At 37.1% G+C, this 23,643-nt stretch overlaps 1 protein-coding gene across 1 annotated transcript; it reads left to right on the top strand.

Moving 5' to 3' along the window:
- The first annotated feature begins 890 nt into the window (after positions 1–890).
- On the top strand, positions 891–3,979 carry LOC127120746 (ATP sulfurylase 2). The gene is made up of 5 exons (XM_051051283.1): positions 891–1,626; positions 2,373–2,778; positions 2,901–3,161; positions 3,247–3,333; positions 3,647–3,979. Exons 1-5 carry the CDS (start codon positions 1,064–1,066, stop codon positions 3,779–3,781), a joined length of 1,452 nt encoding a protein of 483 aa, XP_050907240.1. The 5' UTR covers positions 891–1,063; the 3' UTR covers positions 3,782–3,979.
- The last annotated feature ends 19,664 nt before the right edge of the window (positions 3,980–23,643 follow it).

The following is a 23,643-nucleotide window of genomic DNA, read 5'->3' as shown; positions in this document are numbered from 1 at the left end:
TTAGTTTTTTAGTTTTTAAAACTCTCAATAAAGAATAGTTTTCAAAAACAATTTTATAAAATTAGACTACCAAACAAATTTTCTTATTTTCAAATTTTAAAAACTAAAAAACAGTTTTACAAAATCAAATCAAACAGGCCCTAAATCTTTAATCCGCCTCATACTAAAATTTTGCCCCCCTATTTCAACTCATAAATACAAATTTTGTCACCCTATTCTAATCCATAAATACAAGTTTTACCACCCTATTCTGACCCATAAATACTAACATTAATTGGTAGAGAATATTTTTGAATATAACTAGTATAAAAAACCTTTTAAAACCATACTTTACTTTTTAAAACTCGATTCACAATCGAGCTTGATGGATTGAGCCATTTTTCCTACTCTAATTCGGAGAGTATGGTTTTTAACTTTAAAAAAAATCTCAAATACGATTGCTTGAAATGGTGAGAATATATAATATATAGAAAAAATATTTACATTAATTTCACACCAACATTTAATAAAAACTCCTTATATTGTTATACATAAATTCACTTTATAACCATGTTAAAGTGTATTATCACCTTCCTTAATTATAAATATAAATAAATAATTCAATGTATTTAATTGTTTGACTTTTATATGTATATATAATTAGGGAGACTCATTCTTATTCTATTATATATTTTAAAGACTCATTTTCCAAAGCAATCAAAAGATTCATTTTCAAAAGTAATAATTTTCAAAATCTAAAGCAATATATTTCCTTTATTCTCAAACCCTCACTTTATTTCACTATAAGTCCTCATTCATCTTTTGATGCATCTTTTTGTAACAATCATGGTCCCACCAAAACAAAATTGCATCTTTTAAAGCATGCATAGACTACCACACTTTTCTCATCCACAAACTCAACCAAAAAAAAACATTAGAAAGAGAAAAACCACTTCTTGTGAATCTAATCCAACATGTTCGCCATAGTCTTAGGTTGTGGTTGTTATCATTATGCCACATTGAAACTATTTCAACACTCTTGTTTTCTTCTCTCTCTCCAAAAAAAAATCATTAGTTTCCCATAATGTCTCTTACCATCAAACTACAATTACTTTCTCACCATAACATCAACCACAACAACAACAATCATGCAAACAAATTATTAAAAAACAACACTTTATGTTACAATACTAAGTTTCTTCCAAAACCCATTTTCCATAACAATCCATTCATCTTTACAAAGTGTAAAAAAGTGAAAAGAAGAATGCAAGAAAGTTTCATGATCAAAAGTTCTTTAATTGAGCCAGATGGGGGTGTGTTAGTAGATCTTGTGGTGCCTGAAAATCAAAGAGATTCTAAGGTGCTTGAAGCTAAGTCACTTCCTAATGTGAAACTAACAAAGGTTGATTTTGAATGGGTGCATGTGATTTGTGAAGGTTGGGCTAGTCCTTTGAAAGGGTTCATGAGGGAAAATGAGTATCTTCAAAGTTTGCATTTTAATTCATATAGGTTGAATGATGGTTCTTTTGTTAATATGTCACTTCCTATTGTTTTGTCTATTGATGATGAAACTAAAGGAAGAATTGGATCTTCTTCTAATGTTGCGTTGATTGGGCCTGATGGAGATTGTGTTGCTATTCTTAGAAGGTTAGTTTCTCTTGCTCTTGCTTTAATTTTAAGGTTAATTTCTAGGTTGTCTGATACTGCGAAAACGTTTGCGACAAAACGGTTTCGGATGGTGTCTATATTGATACCGGTATTCACCATTTTCTGATAAAGAATAAATTGGTGTTAATTCACACCATGTCGCAACACCTGTATGGACTGAAATCGTGAAAGCCTTTAAGTGATTGCATTGATTTTATTTTAAATTTTGGTTAATTTGTGTTTTTTAGTTGATTAATTGTTCAATTGATTTTTTTTATTGAATTTGTTAGATTGATATTGTCAGGGTTTTAAATTTATTTTAGGGTTAATCTGTACTTTTTAGTTGATTAGTTATTCAATTGTTATGCTTTTTAAATTTTGGTCACAATCTAAGAAGGAGAGACAGTGATACCATACACGACATAGACGCGTAGACCTTGTTAGTAGTTTGAGAAAATTGAAGAGATTGAATTTGACTACATGTGTCAGAGTCGTGTGAGTGTCATATATTGACATGTGTCAGACACTAAGATTAGTAGTTTGAAAAATTGAAGAGGTTAAATGTAACTACACGTGTCAGGAGCATCGTGTGAGTGTCACATATCGACATGTGTTATGTGCCTGATATTGCGAACAATGGAATCACCATGTTTGTTTTTTTAGAACATTGGATTTTTAATTGTGATGGCTATTTAAACAAGTTCTCTTAGTTTTCACTTTTCATTAACGGTTAAATGTCGTTGCAGCATTGAAATCTACAAGCATAACAAAGAAGAAAGAATTGCTAGAACTTGGGGAACAACTGCTCCAGGATTGCCTTATGTCGAAGAGGTCATTGCTCCGTCTGGAAATTGGCTTATCGGAGGAGATTTGGAAGTTGTTAAACCTATCAAATACAATGATGGTCTTGATAACTACAGGCTCTCTCCCAAACAACTTCGCGAAGAATTCGATAGGCGTAAAGCTGATGCAGTTTTCGCTTTTCAGTTAAGAAATCCTGTCCATAACGGCCATGCCTTGTTAATGAACGATACTCGTCAACGTCTATTAGATATGGGTTACAAAAATCCGATTTTATTGCTTCATCCTCTTGGAGGTTTCACAAAGGCCGACGATGTTCCCTTAGATGTCAGAATGGAGCAACATAGCAAGGTAATTTTCATCTCGTATCGCGTTTGAATAAGAATAAGTGTGTTAAATAGTCGCGCTATAGTGTAGCAGAATTTGAACAAATTTATATTTTCTGCGAACCGTATACGTTTTATTGTTCTTAGGTGCTAGAAGATGGAGTTCTTGATCCTGAGACGACCATAGTTGCGATATTTCCGTCACCTATGCATTATGCAGGGCCAACTGAAGTGCAATGGCACGCAAAGGCGCGGATAAACGCTGGTGCCAACTTCTATATTGTTGGTCGTGATCCCGCTGGTATGAGTCACCCAACTGAGAAAAGGGATTTGTACGACCCGGATCACGGGAAAAAGGTTCTTAGCATGGCTCCTGGTCTCGAGAAGCTTAACATTTTGCCATTCAGGGTAAGCATTATTACTTTTAGACATGATTCGTACGCTAACGTGACGACATTTTTAAGGAATGCCTTGTTTGCATTTTATACTACAGGTTGCAGCTTATGACACTAAGGTAAACAAGATGGCATTTTTCGATCCTAGCCGATCTCAAGATTTCCTCTTTATATCTGGAACCAAGGTATGATATTCCATATCATTTTATTGACTTTGTCATGAATATTATCATTCCAACGTGTAATGTAGTGTCGTGTCGACGTGTCAGATACATTGTAGACACCGATACTTCTCGAACAAACTTCACACACGTGTCAGACACCTTTTAACAATGTCCAATTAGAAACAATTGGCTCAAACACGTGTAGGTTGTAAGAGACGGACCGAAAGACCAAGCTAGCACCTGGTCGAAGCCCTTAAGATCTAGTTCATTATGTTTCTTTAGTACAAGATGTAACATCAATTTTTATTTCTATTTTGGTGATTTATTTTTCCAGATGAGATCTTATGCAAAAAGTGGAGAGAATCCACCAGAAGGATTTATGTGTCCAAGTGGATGGAAAGTTCTTGTGAATTATTATGAAAGTTTGCAGACAGAAGAAGCATCACAACAGCCTGTGTTATCTGCTTAGACAGAACACTACTGCTACAAGTTTTTTGCATTAATAGATTCTAGAGAAAGAGAATTAAGAGTACTTTTCAGGAAGTGCCAATTTTTATGCATGGTCTTCCAAGATCAAGAATTCAGCAAATGTGCAAGCATATTTCAACTTTTTGTAACATATTGAATTGTGTTTCATTTCCTAATGAGTTTGCCATGTATTGGAAAACCTGCCTTAATTGCAATATGCCCTTAGCTTCCTAATCACGGCATTCAGGCTGCTGGTGTGAGTTTAGTCTCAAATTCACTTGACTGACTTCCCTCATTGTTAATAACTATAAGCATGTACTCGTGGTAAGTATAATAGAGGTTACTCTGTATGCGATGAGGTGCGTTAGAGAACTGAGACTTCACTCTAACTGATACCTCTGTTGTGCTTTCATGTGTGACTTCTAACATATCACATATCACATATTTTCTTCGTTGTTTTGAATTAACATATCACATATCATCACCATTCCAAGAATTTTTTATTTTGAATGTACCAACGTCATTGACAACACTTGTGGGAACGAACTGACCATTTTATATAGCATCCCAAACTTCTTCTCCTTATGTTTCAAGATGTGCATGCATACAAATCTTCCAAATATCATAATATTCATCGCATAACAAAGGAGGCTTATTGTTTCTACCAACGTCTCTAAAAATCGAATTTGCTGAAATCATTATATGGATCTTAGGAGCAAGTTACGTATAAGTTGCTCTAATGCCAAATGTAAGTATAGAGTGTAACCTAAGAGGGGGAGGGGGTGGATTACGTAAAGATTTTTTTAGAGATTTATGATACTTTTTTAGTTTCTTGAAATTTTTCGGAATTAAGAACTATGAACGAATGATAAACAGAAAAATAAAGTGAAGCAAAAATAAAGTGACACAGAGAATTATACTAGTTTTCCTTTTCAATCAAGGGTACATCTATTCCCCTCACACCCTTGTGAGAGGTTTTCACTATAGTTAGATCTTTTTACAAGCCTTACATCAAGACTTCTCATACAATCTTCTAACAACAACAAAGAAGTAAATTATTCTCTTGATTTCCAACAACACCAACAACTATGGTGGACTTTGAATCACCCCAATTCAAATGATTTTTTTCAACAAATAGAAAGAAAATCTTCCATTTTGCAAACTCTTTTAATAAGGACAACAACTTTACTACATATGCAAATTACCACACACTTGGTGAAAAATACAACAATTTGTATGAAAGTGATTATAGACATATTTAAATGTTTTCCAATATCTTGAAATTTTAATCTTCTGTTTCAATGAACAATTCAAGAATATATAAATATTAAGTGCTCAACGATTTATGAAACTTTTTCTTAATGTATAAAAATTATGTACTAAAAGTTTCTAAGTCATTTTTGTATGAACACTTAAAAAACTAGTAAGAATTGTTTTTAAAATATTTGATGAAAGAGATGAATTTGAATGATGACAAGTTCTAATTTTATAGTGTTCATGATACCTCTAGAAATCATGACAACCTTTAGAAACTATTCATGATCAATTGACATTGATTTGGAAAATGTATGATGAAAGTCTGTAAGGAAAAGGTGTGAAAATGGTTCAGAATTTTTCACCAATTAATAGAGGAAAATCAATTTACCCTTTGAGGAAAACAAATTTCCTTGTTATGCAACGTACAATTTTTTTTGAAAAATACACTAGGTAAAAAGATTTATCAAAGAGAGAAACAAATTTCTCTTTTGAAAATACACTAGGTGAAAAAGTTTACCAGAGAGGAAAATAAGTTTTCCTTTTCAATTTTTTCAAAAATGGTTTGGTAGAGAGAAAGGAAACAAATTTCCTCCAAAAGGGAAATCGATTTCCCTAGTCAAAAACACAAAGTTTTACTAAGTTAAAATCCATATTTAAAAGTGAATCATGTAACAATATTTTGCCAAATTTTAGAAGATATGAGATGAAAATTGTGAGCACTTAAAGCTTATAAACCATGAATTTCACATTGTACCTTGGCGTATGATCCAATTCTATTGAAATCCAAAAACTTATGACAAACTTGATACTTTGATTCCAAGCTTCTTCTTCTTTGATATTTCTTCTAAGATAGCTTTTTGTATTCATCAAAATCAAGATAAAAAGAATGAACACATCTTCTTCACATCAATTGTTATTAATCGGCCAAAGGCCAAAATAGCTAAGACCCAATTCACCTCAAATTCATTCTAGTTGACGCAAGGTATAAAGTTCACACAGAAAATCAAGGTACATTCTCTAATCTTCACCTTTCATTACACTCATCTTGAACCTCGAAATGACTTGGGTGTTAGAGTGCTAACCTTATAGATCTATCTTGCGTCGTCGTCTCGGAGAACAACAACACATATTTGATATTCTTCTCCAACCGATTACATCCAATTCTAGTTCAAAATGAAACACTTATTTGTTTGATAATCTCTTGCAACATGGCTTGTAACCAACATGAATTCATTTATCGATCTAAGGTTAGACGTGCACCACTCTCTAGCCAAGAAGTTGACCATCACCTTTGAGCTCGATCAAGAAGTCAACCATCACTTGATATTTTATACTACCCCTGGAGAGGAAGTGAATGTCGTATTCTGACAGCTCAATAGACCACGAAGGTGAGAAAAATATACATAAGAAGGGGGGTTGAATTATGTAAGGGGAAATTTACTTCTTTTCTTAAACCTGTTTCAGATCCCGAGATATCAAGCTCAAAATCTGATCCAAGTAAGAGTCTGACTTCAGAGTTTGTTGTACAACGAAATATAAATGCCAAATTAAATAAGTAGACACACAATATATCATGGTTCCTCCCAAACTGAGAGTAGTCCAGTCCCCTTGTAGCACATGAGATTTTCACTATAATCAACAGATTACATTTTACTCAATCAAACTAGAAAGAGACTTCTGCTAAAGCCCTCAAGCAAGGGACTTTGTTGCCTTAACAACATGTTCAGGACTTCCTGCTTAATCCCATAAAAAGAGACTTCTTGCCCAATAAAACCTTGAAAGAGACTTCTTACTCTGCCCTCAAGCATGGAACTTTAATGCTCAATCTATCCAGAAAGATACTTCCTGATCTTCCCTCAAGCATGATACTTCAACGCTCAATCATCAGAAATAGACTTATTTGCTCAAGAACTCAGCAAGAGAGTTCTTACATATTATAAACAACATTTTAGGATAGTAATTATAAATTCACTTGATACTCTTATCAGTGGTGCATAGTTACAACATAGATTCAGATGTCTTTAATATTTCTAAGATTAATAATGATAAGAAATCTTAAGACCCTATTGTACAAGCTAATAGATATACAAAAGTGTTCTTGCTTGTATCACACCCTCTTTGTGTTGTGTGGTTATGTTGATAGCTTATTCAAAGACTTCCACAATATTTGAATCTTTAGCATTTTCAAAGTTTTTAACCAAAGTCAACGAACTCATATCAACTTGACCAACATATCCACGTTCTTCCATTCACATACTTTCTTCATATCCTAGAACTTCCTTTTGCATGACCAGGAAAACATTTGTTGAAGGATTTGAACATAACGGGTAAACTTTGTGAAGAAACATGTCAAGAGATATGTTGGAGACTAGCATTTGGTTTGAAGATTTATCCACTGAATAATAGTAATGCTCTTGGTACCTTCCAAAGTTCTAGATATCTACCAAAAGGTAGAACAGACTGAAGATGTCAAATCTCTTTTTCTTGAGCCTTGTAAAATGAAGCCCTAGTTAACTTTGTCCGGAAACTTGGGGCTTTGATAAGAAAAGACTAGTTTAGTATAGTGTGCAAATCATATACCATTAAGTCTTTCAGAAGCTGAGATGTCATCAGAAGTTGGGTCAAGACCAGAGTCTGATGCCTTTAGAGTCTGATGAAAAACTACAAATTTTGATCAATCTAGATATGAATCAATTCTTTGAGGAACTGAGTCTTTTGATAGGCTTGAAATCTTGAAATAGTTTGACTTCAGAACATGCACACTTGAACAACTATTAGAAAACCCTATTGTTCTTTAAATACATTGTTATCATCAAAACCTTTTAAGATTGTGAGCAAATCTTGTCCTAATAAGCCATATCATTATCTTTCCAACCAAGTCTAGTTTCTTTAATACTAGGCAAACTAGATAGTTCATTTTAACCATAACTATGTGTCCCTACAAATAAGGCCTAATTTTCTCACCATTATCACCACGTACAACTCCAGAATTTCTATTTTCTTATATCGCAGCTCATCACCTTTGAACTATTTATTAATAAAGTAAATTGGTTGCTCGTTGCCTTCCTGTTCTTTGACTGGTACCGAGCTTATCGCCTTATTTGTTACTGACATAAAGGAACCCTTCGGTTGGTGGAGCCTGTAACACCCCAAATAAAGTAAAAGAATTATTTGATTAAGTTGATAATATTATTTTATTAATTAATTAAATAAATTGGATTATTGGATTTATTATTATTATTATTATTTTGGAAAATATATAAGTGGGAAATAAGAAAAATAGTCTCATTTTTGGGAACAGAAGAGTTTTACGTGGAAGTTGAGAAGCTGCAGAGAAGGGAGAAGCGGTAGAGCAAAGGCGGAAGAGTGGAAAAGCTGAAGAGTTGAGTTGCCGAATTATCTCAGGTAAGGGGTCTGAACCTTATTAAACAATAATATGCGAGCATTTTCATGATTTATGTAGGATTGTTGATGGACTTTGGGGATTTAGGGAGATTGGGAAAGTTGGGGTTTATCGTCGTTTAAGGTTATGATGAATAAGTTGAATTAAGCTGAAATTGAATCCGTAGTTGAGAGTATTGTGAAATTCTGAGCGTATAGCTTTTACAGATTTAGAATCGGAGGTCCGGAAGTCCTCCAACGGCGGAAAAAAATGCGGAAACTCTGCATTCTGCCTTGTGTTAGCGCAGGAACTGCTGTTTCGTCTGCGTTAACCGGTTAACCCATGGTGTTAACCGGTTAACACTGTTACAATTTGTGAATATGTTGAGTTTTGCCTGCGTTAACCGGTTAACCTATAGCGTTAACCGGTTAACACTGTTGCGTTTTGCCTGGGGAGGTATTGTTGTCCTGCGTTAACCGGTTAACGCATGGTGTTAACCGGTTAACACTGTTCCAGTATTGAAAAATGACTAATTTTTATGTTGAAATTGTGATTTGGCCTATTGTGGTTGATTGTGATGAATCCATGTGTTAAGATGTAATGTTGTTGTTGTTTTGTTGAGTTGTATGTCATGCTATTAATGATAAAGATAACATGATCATGTGATGTTGTTGTTGCGATGTTGATTATGATGCATGTTTGGTGTGCATGCATTCATGAAAGGCCGATGCCTAGTGATGAACGGACATGAGTTCCAATGATGTTGTTGACTCCGGGCTTGTTGAGAGGCTTGGTTCCTTATGGGGGACCCGGATTCTATGGTGATGAATCTGGGAGTGGTGATCCTGTAGTGGTCACAAAATGGGTATACTGAGTCGTGTTGAGTCATGCATGGGTGTGTGCATTGCATTTGATATGTTGTTTTGTTGATGTTCATGAGTATGTTGATTATGATGATTATGATGAGCTGTGTTGGCATATGTGAAATATATTTATGTTTATATTTCTGTCGTTATATTGTTATTTAATAATGTAATTCTCACCCCTTCTGCATGTGTTTATGTTCATCTATGATGAGCAATGTGCAGATACAGCGGAGTAGCTATTGTTGAGGTTTGAAGAATAAGTGTAGAGTTATTCTACGGAGTCGAGTCAAATGCTCTGGTCATGTGACACCGGGGTTATGGGATTCGATAGATAATTACATTTTATTTATGTTGTTTATGATGGATAATTGTTGAGATGCTTTGTGGAGATCATGTTGACACATTATTATAATAATTATGTTGTTGTCCGCTGCGAAGTTTTAAATCAAATAAAGAATATATTTTATGTTGTGATGCGAGAAATAACATGTTGTATGAAATGTAAACTCTTCTACATGTTGTACTCTGATAATATATATAAATATGTCGTTTGGGTAGAAGGGTGTTACATTAGTGGTATCAGAGCATGGTCAGTCCAGTCGAGTCATAATGTGATGTTGTCCCTGTTGGTCGATTAGTGTGGATGACACTGTCGATATTTAACGGTTGTGGTTGTGTTGTACAGAGTATGGCTGGAGAAAATGATCGTGCGATTGCTGAAGCTTTGACTGCTATGGCGCAGGCTATGCAGGCGCAGCAGAATCCGCCGGTCGACGAGTTTAAGAATTTGGGAAGGTTTCTGAAGAATAACCCTCCTACATTCAAAGGGCGCTATGATCCGGATGGTGCTCAGATTTGGCTGAAGGAGATTGAGAAGATTTTCCGGGTGATGACGTGTACTGAAGCACAGAAGGTGCAGTTTGGTACGCATATGTTATCTGAAGAGGCTGAAAACTGGTGGGATAACACTCGCCAGAGAATTGAAGTACCAGGTGCTGAGATGACTTGGGAAAGGTTCAAGACGGCCTTTCTGGAGAAATATTTTCCTGCTGATGTGCGCTGTAAGAAGGAGATGGAATTTCTAGAACTGAAGCAGGGTAACATGTCTGTTGCTGACTACGCTTCGAAGTTTGAAGAGCTGGTGCAGTATTGTCCTCACTATAATAATGCTGATGCTGAGGGATCCAAGTGTGTCAAGTTTGAGAACGGGTTGCGTCCCGAGATCAAACAAGGCATTGGTTACCAGGAGATTCGTAGGTTTCCTACACTGGTTAATAAGTGCAGGATATTCGAGGAAGATAGCAAGGCTAGGACTGCTCATTACAAAAGTCTTAGTGAGAAGAAGAATAAGGATCGTGGTGGTCCTTATGCATCTCCGAATGGTAAAGGTAAGCAGAAAGTAGTAGATGAGAAGAAGCCAAGTGGGGGAGGATCTTCCATAGCTGGTAAATGTTTCAAGTGTGGCGAACCAGGCCACCGTGCTGATAGCTGTACCAAGAAAGTGCTGAGATGTTTCCGATGCGGTCAGACTGGTCATAGAGTTACTGAATGTAAGGATGCTGGTCCGACATGTTTTAATTGTGGCGAGAAAGGTCATATCAGTTCGCAGTGCTCGAAACCGAAGAAGGCGGCTACTGCAGCTCATACTACTGGTAGGGTGTTTGCTCTGAGCGGGGCTGAAACTCCTAAAGAAGATAATCTGATTAAAGGTACTTGCTTGATTAATAATGTTGAATTGCTTGCTATTGTTGACACTGGTGCTACTCATTCGTTTATTTCGTATGAGTGTGCGACCAGGATTGGTGTGAGTATGTCGTCCCTAGGCGGAAGTATGGTGATAGATACTCCTGCTAATGGTTCTGTGAAGACTTCTGTTGTCTGTCGAGGTTGTCAGTTGACGATCTTTGAGAGAGAGTTCGTGGTCGATTTGGTGTGCTTACCCTTGCACCAAATTGATATTATTCTGGGAATGAATTGGCTAGAATTCTATGGCGTGTTTATCAACTGCTATAGGAAGACGGTACGGTTTTCTGAAGTTGGTGAGAATGATGAGGCAAGATTTCTATCTGCTAGGCAGGTGGGGGATTTTGTGAAAGAGGAAGCTCAGATATTCGCTTTGTTTGCGTCTCTGCAAGCGGATAAGAAAGTGGTGAGTGTAGATTTGCCTGTTGTCTGTGAATTTCAGGATGTGTTTCCGGAGGATGTAAGCGATTTACCTCCAGAACGTGAAGTCGAATTTGCCATTGACTTAGTACCAGGTACGAGTCCAGTGTCGATGTCTCCTTATAGAATGTCGGCAACTGAATTGGTTGAATTGAAGAAGCAACTTGAAGAATTGCTTGAGAAGAAGTTTGTGCGTCCAAGTGTTTCTCCTTGGGGTGCACCAGTATTGTTAGTGAAGAAGAAAGAAGGCACGATGAGGTTGTGTGTCGATTATCGGCAGTTGAATAAGGTGACTATCAAGAATCGGTATCCGTTGCCGAGGATTGATGATTTGATGGACCAGTTGATTGGAGCTCATGTTTTCAGTAAGATTGATTTGCGGTCGGGTTATCATCAGATCCGAGTGAAGTCAGATGATATTGCGAAGACTGCTTTCCGTACGAGGTATGGTCATTATGAATACACTGTGATGCCGTTCGGTGTGTCTAATGCTCCAGGTGTGTTTATGGAATATATGAATCGTATATTTCATCCGTACCTTGATGATTTTGTGGTGGTGTTCATAGATGATATATTGATATATTCTAAGACGGAAGAAGAGCATGCAGGACATCTGAGAATTGTTTTACAGGTGTTAAGAGAAAGGAAATTATATGCAAAATTATCTAAATGTGAGTTCTGGTTGAAGGAAGTGAGTTCCTTGGCCATGTGATTTCGAGTGGTGGAATTTCCGTTGATCCTGCTAAAGTGGATGCTGTATTACAGTGGGAGACTCCGAAGTCTGCTACTGAGATACGCAGTTTTCTGGGGTTAGCTGGTTATTATCGCAGATTTATTGAGGGCTTCTCTAAGTTGGCATTGCCGTTGACGCAGTTGACTAAGAAGGGTCAAGTGTATGTATGGGATGCAGCTTGTGAAGCGAGTTTTGTTGAGCTGAAGAGGCGGTTGACCAGTGCTCCAGTGTTGATCTTGCCTAGTCCTGGTGAGTCCTTTGTTGTTTATTGTGATGCTTCTTTGATGGGCCTTGGTGGTGTTTTGATGCAGAATGGTAAAGTTGTAGCTTATGCTTCTAGACAGTTGAGAGTTCATGAGAGGAATTATCCTACGCATGATCTAGAACTTGCGGCTGTTGTATTTGTGTTGAAAATGTGGAGGCATTATCTGTATGGTTCCAGATTCGAAGTGTTCAGTGATCACAAGAGTCTGAAGTATCTGTTTGATCAGAAAGAGTTAAATATGAGACAGAGAAGGTGGTTAGAATTACTGAAGGATTTTGACTTCGAATTGAGTTATCATCCCGGTAAGGCTAATGTAGTTGCAGATGCGCTGAGTAGAAAGTCTCTACATATGTCTATGATGATGGTTCGGGAGCTTGAGTTAATTGAACAGTTCCGTGATATGAGTTTGGGTTGTGAAGTTTCCGCTGATAGTGTAAAGTTGGGTATGCTGAAGTTGACTAGTGGAATTCTGGAAGATATTCGGAATGGTCAACAAGTTGATGTCGCTCTAGTTGACCATATTACTATGGTTAACCAGGGTAATGGTGGTAATTTTGAGATTGATGAGAATGGCATCCTGCGATTTAAAGGTAGAGTTTGTGTTCCTGAGGTGTCTGAATTGAGAAGGAATATTCTTGAAGAGGGCCATAGGAGTGGATTGAGTATCCATCCAGGTGCAACAAAAATGTATCAAGATTTGAAGAAGTTGTTTTGGTGGGCTGGTATGAAAAGAGATGTTGCTAAGTTTGTGTATGCCTGTTTGACTTGTCAGAAGTCAAAGACTGAACATCAGAGACCGGCAGGTATGATGCAACCTTTGAAGATTCCTGAATGGAAGTGGGATAGCATTTCCATGGATTTTGTGACGGGATTGCCGAGGACGGTGAAAGGTAATGATTCTATTTGGGTGATTGTGGATCGATTGACTAAGTCGGCGCATTTCTTGCCGATGAAGATTAATCACTCTTTAGAGAAGTTGGCAGAGTTGTATATTGAGGAGATAGTGAGGCTGCATGGTATTCCATCCAGTATTGTGTCTGATAGAGATCCCAGATTTACTTCTAGATTTTGGGAAAGTTTGCAGAAAGCGTTGGGGACTAAGTTGAGGTTGAGTTCAGCTTATCATCCTCAGACGGATGGTCAGACTGAAAGAACTATCCAATCCTTGGAGGATTTGTTGAGAGCTTGTGTATTGGAGCAGAGTGGTTCTTGGGATAATTATTTGCCGTTAGTGGAGTTTACTTATAATAATAGTTTTCATGCTAGTATCGGTATGGCTCCATATGAAGCATTGTATGGTAGGAGGTGTAGAACTCCATTGTGTTGGTATGAGTCAGGTGAGAGTGTTGTACTCGGACCTGAGATTGTGCAGCAGACGACTGAAAAGGTTAAGATGATTCAGGAGAAAATGAAGATTTCTCAGAGTCGTCAGAAGAGTTATCATGATAATAGGAGAAAGGCACTTGAATTCCAAGAGGGAGATCATGTGTTCTTGAGAGTTACTCCGACGACAGGTGTGGGTAGAGCTTTAAAGTCTAAAAAGCTTACTCCGAGGTTTGTGGGTCCGTATCAGATTTTGAAGAGAGTTGGGGAAGTGGCGTATCGGATAGCTTTACCGCCGTCGCTTTCTAATCTGCATGATGTGTTTCATGTATCTCAGTTGAGAAAATATATTGCAGATCCTTCGCATGTTGTTCAGTTGGATGATATCCAGGTGAGGGATAATTTGACCGTTGAGGTGTTGCCAATTCGGATAGATGACCGAGAAGAGAAGACCCTGAGAGGTAAGAAGATTGCTCTAGTGAAAGTTGTTTGGGGAGGTCCAGCTGGTGAGAGCTTGACTTGGGAGCGCGAAGATCAGATGAAGGAGTCGTATCCGACTCTATTTGCTTGAGGTATGTTTTCGAGGACGAAAACTTCTAAAGTGGGGGAGAGTTGTAACACCCCAAATAAAGTAAAAGAATTATTTGATTAAGTTGATAATATTATTTTATTAATTAATTAAATAAATTGGATTATTGGATTTATTATTATTATTATTATTTTGGAAAATATATAAGTGGGAAATAAGAAAAATAGTCTCATTTTTGGGAACAGAAGAGTTTTACGTGGAAGTTGAGAAGCTGCAGAGAAGGGAGAAGCGGTAGAGCAAAGGCGGAAGAGTGGAAAAGCTGAAGAGTTGAGTTGCCGAATTATCTCAGGTAAGGGGTCTGAACCTTATTAAACAATAATATGCGAGCATTTTCATGATTTATGTAGGATTGTTGATGGACTTTGGGGATTTAGGGAGATTGGGAAAGTTGGGGTTTATCGTCGTTTAAGGTTATGATGAATAAGTTGAATTAAGCTGAAATTGAATCCGTAGTTGAGAGTATTGTGAAATTCTGAGCGTATAGCTTTTACAGATTTAGAATCGGAGGTCCGGAAGTCCTCCAACGGCGGAAAAAAATGCGGAAACTCTGCATTCTGCCTTGTGTTAGCGCAGGAACTGCTGTTTCGTCTGCGTTAACCGGTTAACCCATGGTGTTAACCGGTTAACACTGTTACAATTTGTGAATATGTTGAGTTTTGCCTGCGTTAACCGGTTAACCTATAGCGTTAACCGGTTAACACTGTTGCGTTTTTCCTGGGGAGGTATTGTTGTCCTGCGTTAACCGGTTAACGCATGGTGTTAACCGGTTAACACTGTTCCAGTATTGAAAAATGACTAATTTTTATGTTGAAATTGTGATTTGGCCTATTGTGGTTGATTGTGATGAATCCATGTGTTAAGATGTAATGTTGTTGTTGTTTTGTTGAGTTGTATGTCATGCTATTAATGATAAAGATAACATGATCATGTGATGTTGTTGTTGCGATGTTGATTATGATGCATGTTTGGTGTGCATGCATTCATGAAAGGCCGATGCCTAGTGATGAACGGACATGAGTTCCAATGATGTTGTTGACTCCGGGCTTGTTGAGAGGCTTGGTTCCTTATGGGGGACCCGGATTCTATGGTGATGAATCTGGGAGTGGTGATCCTGTAGTGGTCACAAAATGGGTATACCGAGTCGTGTTGAGTCATGCATGGGTGTGTGCATTGCATTTGATATGTTGTTTTGTTGATGTTCATGAGTATGTTGATTATGATGATTATGATGAGCTGTGTTGGCATATGTGAAATATATTTATGTTTATATTTCTGTCGTTATATTGTTATTTAATAATGTAATTCTCACCCCTTCTGCATGTGTTTATGTTCATCTATGATGAGCAATGTGCAGATACAGCGGAGTAGCTATTGTTGAGGTTTGAAGAATAAGTGTAGAGTTATTCTACGGAGTCGAGTCAAATGCTCTGGTCATGTGACACCGGGGTTATGGGATTCGATAGATAATTACATTTTATTTATGTTGTTTATGATGGATAATTGTTGAGATGCTTTGTGGAGATCATGTTGACACATTATTATAATAATTATGTTGTTGTCCGCTGCGAAGTTTTAAATCAAATAAAGAATATATTTTATGTTGTGATGCGAGAAATAACATGTTGTATGAAATGTAAACTCTTCTACATGTTGTACTCTGATAATATATATAAATATGTCGTTTGGGTAGAAGGGTGTTACAGAGCCTACGTTCTTAAGACTAAAGGGCATGACTTCATGATAATAGTTGCATTTGTTTGACATGAAGGGGATTTTGGTGTGTCTAGGGCGTCCGTATTGATCTAGTTATACTTGGGGTAAGCGTCTATGAAATTAAACATCTTATATTCCGATGAGTTATCAATTAACCAAACAATGTTGGATAAAGGATAGGGGTTCCTGTGGCATGCCAAGTTGAGGTCATTGAAGTTTACTCACATCCTACACTTTCATGATGACTTATTTACTATTACTATGTTTGTCATCCAGGTGGGATACTTAATTTCTATGATAAATATTGCATCCTTGAGTTTCTTGACCTCTTCATCAACGACCTTCCTCCTATTTCTCCCCGTCTTGTTCTTCCTTTACCATCGGCTTAATTAAGGTGTTAAGAGCGAGACGATAACATATAACTTTGGAATTAATCTCTAGCATGTCCGAGTGAGACTGGTAAAATAGATCGATGCTTTTATAGATCAGGGCAATGATTTATGTTTCTTCATTCTCTATACCGGAGGTTCCTAACCTTTTCATTTGGAAATTGAGCGAACATATCTAAACTTCTTTTAGATCTTCGGGTGGTATTAGTCTTTCCTTCATATATTCCACTTTGGGATCTAGATTTACAAAGTTTACTCCATGAAGATCAATTTTTGGTGCATCACAAGTGTCGATTGTTACCTTTTTTATCCTTAGACTATCTTGGTAGGATTTCTAACTTATTTCATGATCCTTTTTTGCGAAACTTATTCTCTCCTTATCTAATACGTAATTCATGGTTAGATACAGATTTTATAGGGAAACTTCTAAGACGTTGAAGGTGGGACATCCGATGATGATATTCTTCGACATATGGGCTTTGACAATGAGATATCTCACCCTTATCATCTTAGAGTTTTTGCGCAGTCCTAACACATTATTTTTGGAGACGTAGCCCTTGAATTATGATTGCTCGCCTGAGAAGCCTATTAAGAATCTCTTGAATGGTTGTAGGTTTTCTGGATCCAATTATAGTCTCTAAAAGGCATTCAAATATAAGAATTCAACCTAGTTCCCATGCTCCATAAGGATGTGTCTTACTTCCGAATATGATAATTTCACATTTATAACCATGGGTTCATTCTCATGAAGAAAATTGTCCATTGTCTCTTTCTGAAAAAAGAGGATCTCAGACTCAAAAGTTGACTTTGGTTTCCAAGGATAGTCTACCATGTGCATATCATTTACGAGAGAAGTGGGATTCTTCATCTATCTAATTCTCTCGTAATGGTGTTAAGCGTGTAGCGAACCAGTCTATCCTCCTTCCTTTTTTTGGTTTCTATTCCTCCCATGTTGAGGGCTTCTAGGTTGATTGAGTCGAGAGGGAAGCAACCTGTCCCCCCAAATGTCTTGAGGTTCCTTGGAAATATCTTCTTAGTTTACCCTCTTGGATAAGACATTTTATCTTCTTTAGCTAACGACAACCATCCGTGTGGTGACCCTTTACTTTGTGGTACTTACACCACTTGTTAGATTCCTTACCCATTAATTTCCTCTTGGAAATTGGAGAAGATGGGATGCTGTTTATATGGATTACCTCCCGCAAAAACAAACTCTCTTGGTGTTGAGCGGATTATAACTCTCTATGGAATTTCGGGAGTGTTTGAAGGACGCATTGTCATGGATGGGTGACGTGAAATGATTTATGAGTTGTTGGTGAGAGAACTCAGATATTCCAATTCCATGTTCTTTTGCATCCATATACTTCTTATTCATGTTGCTTTTGTCACCCTTTATATAGAATTCAACCTGCATAATAATTGTTTCCATGGAATCGGCGGGCTTTTAGGCGGGAGACTCGTTGAAGTGCCTTGCTTTGACTTTGTTCAGAAAAGCTCCTATAAATATTTCTTGGTTAGGGTGGACAACCTTAATGGTATCTTAGTTAAACTTGGTGAGGTACTCTATCAGGCATTGGGAGTATCTCTGAAGGATACTTAACAAATTGGTCGTCGAGACATTTTGATATTTACTTGTAGAAAATTGATGAGACAACTTCCTGTAGAGGTTTACACTCTGAGTGTCACTAGTAGGAGTTTACACTTTAGGGGGTTAGTGACATGTATTATCATCATCAACTAAGTATTGATGGTGGTAATATGTTTCATTATGTTACTTTTTATGACAAAGGATACCAGTCATGACGACTTGAAATTCTATGGTATTGATGTGCCACTAATTAGTTCAGAGAAGGGTTGAGGATCTAGGATCTATGAACTCTCTGATGGGTCGAACTCATGATGTCATTGTTGGTGAATATGGAACATGTTGTCTTGTAAAATTTTGTTGTGGCGACATAACTCTTCCATAGCGGTCTGCATCTTCACTAATACCTTATAGGTCGCCACTACTACTATTGTTGGCACTTCTCACCATTTTGGTACGATGATCAGGCAAAATATTTGTTTCATATAAGAGTATGATCCGGATTAGTTTTACCAGGCCCCATAGTGGATGCCCACTATAATTGTAGTGAGTATAATAGAGGTTACCTTGCTTGCGATGAGGTGCCCGAGAAAGCTTAATGTATTATGATATGTAAAAAGTAAATGCATTACTTAACTGCCAAGATAAGGTATATACATGCATATTTTCTTGATCCATGAGTCATTACAAAGACCGATTCTGGTGCCTATGAATTCGCCCATGCCCCTTTTGGCTTTGACCTAACAATGAAAGTGAATAGGGGTGTCACACCCGAATTTTGATCCTAAATCGCTGAATTAGTACATTCATCATCATTTGCATCACCTATATAGCATAACATACATTTTATCTCGCATAATGCCTAAAATATCAACCAGATTAAATTTTCAGATTAACAGGAAGACTAGTTGAATTGTTTCTCAATTGTGAGTAAAATTAGCGGATGAAGAATTTCAAAATCGAACCTGCAGACGTCAATTTTATTAATCTATGATTCACGTAGTTTAATATGGAATGCTCGTTATTTTTTTTACTACTTTTTCAGTCGCATTTTGATCAGCCTGAGCCTTTTCAATTGGACGATTTTTTACTTCAAAATTTGAAAAAAAACCTATGTGTCCGAAAAGTTTATTTCGCGCTGATAATTGTAGTGCTTTCAGTTAATTTTTTGAGCACTTTTACGTCCGACTTTTATCCATCCCTGATCCATTTATTTTAGCCAAAATTATCATTTAAATTTATTAGAATTAAATGAGAAATTAATTTAAATTTATTAAAAATAGTAGATTTTATTTTAATTAACATTTCAAAATAACACAAGAAAAAATAGAAAAAATAGAAAGAAAAGAAGAATGAAAATATATATCTCTCTCCATTAGCAATATGAGACATGTCCATCAAGAGAAGAGAGATTTTTTTTACACGACACATGCTAAGAGAATCTGAAAGGAATAACACAACTAGAAAAATGCTGGAATAGACGCGTGACAGTTGGCGTTGGTGAACAAGAATCTTCTCTCCACAAGAAAGAAAACAGTGCCCTCCACTCAGTAACATATTTTTTTCTTTTCTCATAAAGTCACCAATAAGATATCACTTTTGACATGAATTCTCTCTGCTCTCGTTTTCGAACCACACAACAAAATGCCTCCTCTCTAAACTTTCAGAAAACCTTCTTCACACTCCTTATCACCAAATGCAGACAGTAAAAAATCCACACTTTTTTCCATCACCAACAGGCCTTTCCTTCGACCCTTAACCCTTTCTGCAAAAACAATCTCATGTCATATGAGACTTCCTCTGTTCATGGAGCAGCCCTGCACTTTCTTTTCACCAACAACGTTCCTTCGTTTTAAAAGACCAGCCAATGAAATAATAATAAAAAAATTAAAAAAAAGGTAGAAAGGAAAACGTGAAATGAAAAAGACTCAGGGGAAATTTTAGTTTTCGTTCTTCAGATCTCATTCACCACGCTTATTTCATCTTCCTCTTCTTCACTTAGTGACAAAAAAACCCACTAATATCACACATCCCTCTTCTTCACTTAGTGACAAAAAAACCACTAATATCACACGTCCCTCTTCTTTTCACATAGAGTCCCATCAACTTCTTCAACCTATACACCTCAAACAAACACAACACTTCATTCATGAACTTCCACTTACCAAAATCACCACCTTCGAAATCCTCCACCCTACAACTTGTTCGTCATCCTTCAAACAAAAAACATTTCATCTTTTATAAAATTTAACATTTCTTTCGCATAAACCTTTTATCAATTAAAATATCGAAATATCTAATAATATCAAAACACTTTCACAAATAAGACAAAAAAAGAACGTGGTGCTTACCACGAGATCCTGAGGCTAGGATTCAAGATGCTTATCTCACCCATCCAAGTTCTCGCCACCATTCAAAACACTTCAAACAAATCAAGCTCTTTTTTTCCGTCGCCGTGTGAACTTTCAAAACTTTTCATAAACGTAAGATATTGTGTCTTGAGATGACACAAAAGATTGCTTCATCCATAATCATTTGAGTTGAGATAAGTGGCATTTTTCCCGTGAATGTTGATATGTGGAAATCCATTAAATGTGATGCAAACGTCCGCTCTTCACCTGTTTTAGGTAAAATAATGTTTTATGTCAAATGCGAATAAATACCTTTCGCTAAAATCAACCAACAAACAAACATTTTCTACCCAAAACTACGTAGCCTTGAATTCTCCATTGCACCCGGAGATACGTAGGAGTAAGATTTTGAAATCTTGTCAGGTACATTAATAAAAAGCCAAAAAAAAATTCTCTTTTCTTTTGGTCCTATCTTATTTCATTTCCCCTCTTAATAACTAAAAAAAAACATTTCTAAGCTAACACTAATGCACACGACTAACCAATCGGTTCCCATTGAGTACAACAAACGTGAGGGGTGCTAATACCTTCTAATTGCGTAATCGACTCCCAAACCATGATTTGGTTGCGATAACCATATCTTATCGATATTTTTGATTTCCCCCTTTGGGAATATATAAATTTCGGTGGAGACTCTACTCAATCCATTCCGGGAGCGTGCGATTGAGCTTCATGAGGTCATGTTCTCATTTTTCGAGGTACGACAAATTGAGACTCTGTTGGGGATTACCTAAGTGAGTCAAGCCTAGTTTGGTTTGTTTGTGCGTTTATGTTTTCTTTATTTGTATGGGTTTTCTTTATCTTATTTGTTTTTATCTCTATTGTTTCATTGTTATACATTTTGTTGTATGGTTCCATTATGCCGTGGTATTTGATGAATACTCTGATTGTAAGAAACCTTGAGAGAAATACTATCTACCCGAGTCTAGAGGAAAAATATAAGATAGGATAAGGTTGAGTAGTGTGAGCTCCCGAGAATATTTTATCGTAAGGGTCGACAATCTGAGAAGCTTTTCTTGTAAGGGTCGACATGATAACCTTACTTAGAGTAGATTCTTTTGAGAATGTTAGCGACCAATAAGCTTTTTCCATAAGCGTCAATGTTTTCATTTGGATCCATGACTCTAAGGACCTTTGTAGAACTTTGAACCTGTGACCAACTAGGAATGATGGTTGTGTAGTGCGGGTCCCCGAGAAGATTTTCTCATGTGGGTCGGTATGAAGACCTCACTTATAGTAGATTTCCTTGATGGAGTTGGCGTCTGACAAGTAAGTTGACATAAATGGAAAACATTCAAGGAAATTTGTGACTCTGAGACCCTTGTCTAGAACCTGATGTCGATGGTCGTGTAATGCGGGTCCCTGAGAAGATTTTATCGCGTGGGTCGGTACGAGGGTCTCACTCAGAATAAATTAAATTGAAAGAGTTAACGATCAGCAAGCATTTTGCCGTAAGAGGAAAACATTCTTCTGAATCCATGACTCTGGGAACCTAATTAAACCCTAGATCATTCCTGATGAGAACCATGTATATCAAGCAATCAACCTTATTCCTCATCAGTACCTCAGACTTATGAGACCCTGTACCTGGAAAAACTAAAAAATATGCATTGCATTACATTCACTTCCGTACCATTGCATATGCATTCATCAACATGCATGGATATCATTTCCCAAAACAACAAAAAGAACTCATTCCTCCTTTTGTCCATAACAACCGCTAACTACCTGGTGCACATAATGAACCTGTGGTAGTTATTGAAAGACGATAAAGAATTTGAAGCAGGATCAAGAAGAAATAAGAGGGAATATAGACAACTTAAAAGGCCAAATAGACTAGACATCAGAAGCTGCGCTAATTATGTCAAAGAACAATCTTCAACATGCTCTTGCGAAGAATGTCAATTCCCCATCCGGTTTTACTGTGGAGATTAACCCAATGTATGATTTTCCTCTTGACAATATGGACATCCTTACCTAAACCCATATGGTGCATATCCCTATATCAAGTGATCCGCATTATGCCGAAGATCCCCAATGTTCATATTGATGAAGTGGGTCCTCAATTTACAAGAAATGTTCCAAATTCTCAAGGTGCCTATCTGATGACAAAAGAGGAGCATCCTCGAATTGTTGAAGCTACAGAAAAATTTTGTGATCTTGAGAAACGATCGAGGGTCGTGGAAGGCTTTAGTGCATTGAAACTTGACGACACGTGCTTAGTGCCAAACCTAATTATACCCCAAAAATTCAAAATACCCGACTTCATGAAGTACAAAGGGGATAGTTGCCCAAGACACTATTTGGTGGTGTTCAGTCAAAAAATGGACTCCTTTACTCACGATGATAATCTGATGATTCAATGTTTTCAAGACAGTTTGAGTGGGGCATTGTTGAGTTGGTACATGAAGTTATAAAGGAGCCACATTCATTCTTAGGAGGATTTGGCTAACACCTTTTTGAAGTAGTACAAATATAACTTAGACACGGCTCCGGACCGAAGCAGCTGCAAAACTTATATCAAAAGAGCAACGAGTCCTTCAAAGGATATGCACAACGATGGAGAGAATTGGCAGCCCAAGTGCAACCACCACTCTTAGAGAAGGAATTGGTTAACATGTTTATAGATACCTTGCAGAGCCCGTACTTAGAAAGGTTGATAGGTAGTGCATTATCAAACTTTGCCCACCTAATGACAATTGAAGAATGCATTTAGAGTGCCCTCAAAAGCGGACAAATCCAAGGCGCCTCGAGCATCCAAGCTAGCAAAACATAACCCCTCAACAATTCCCAAAATGAATAAGAGGATGAAATCAATCCAGTCGTGAAAGATGTTGAGTATTCCCATGGTTGACCACCTAGACCTTATGTCCTCCATATTTTCATAAGTCATCATTTACAGTGCCACTCTATCCATATGGGCAACCAGCAGCACCCAGAGCGCCATACCAGTATCCATGGACCACTTCTCATACAAATTGGTGAGCCCAGGGTCGAGGAAATCAGAGTCAACATCAAAATCAGTATAGGCCTCGAAACAATCTGGAAAGAAGGAATACTCCTCTTAATCCAATTCCTATTTCATACATCCAACTTTTTCCAGATCTAATTAAAATTTCGTTGGTGGATCCCAAACCTCTCAAGTTGTTGCCATAGCCATACCTCCCTGGGTATGATCCTGATGTGC

The sequence above is a fragment of the Lathyrus oleraceus genome, chromosome 1 (genome assembly GCF_024323335.1).
Source record: "Lathyrus oleraceus cultivar Zhongwan6 chromosome 1, CAAS_Psat_ZW6_1.0, whole genome shotgun sequence".
Taxonomy (NCBI): Eukaryota; Viridiplantae; Streptophyta; class Magnoliopsida; order Fabales; family Fabaceae; genus Lathyrus; species Lathyrus oleraceus.
The sequence above is the reverse complement of the archived record's forward strand: the minus strand, read 5'-3'. Positions and strand labels throughout refer to the sequence as shown.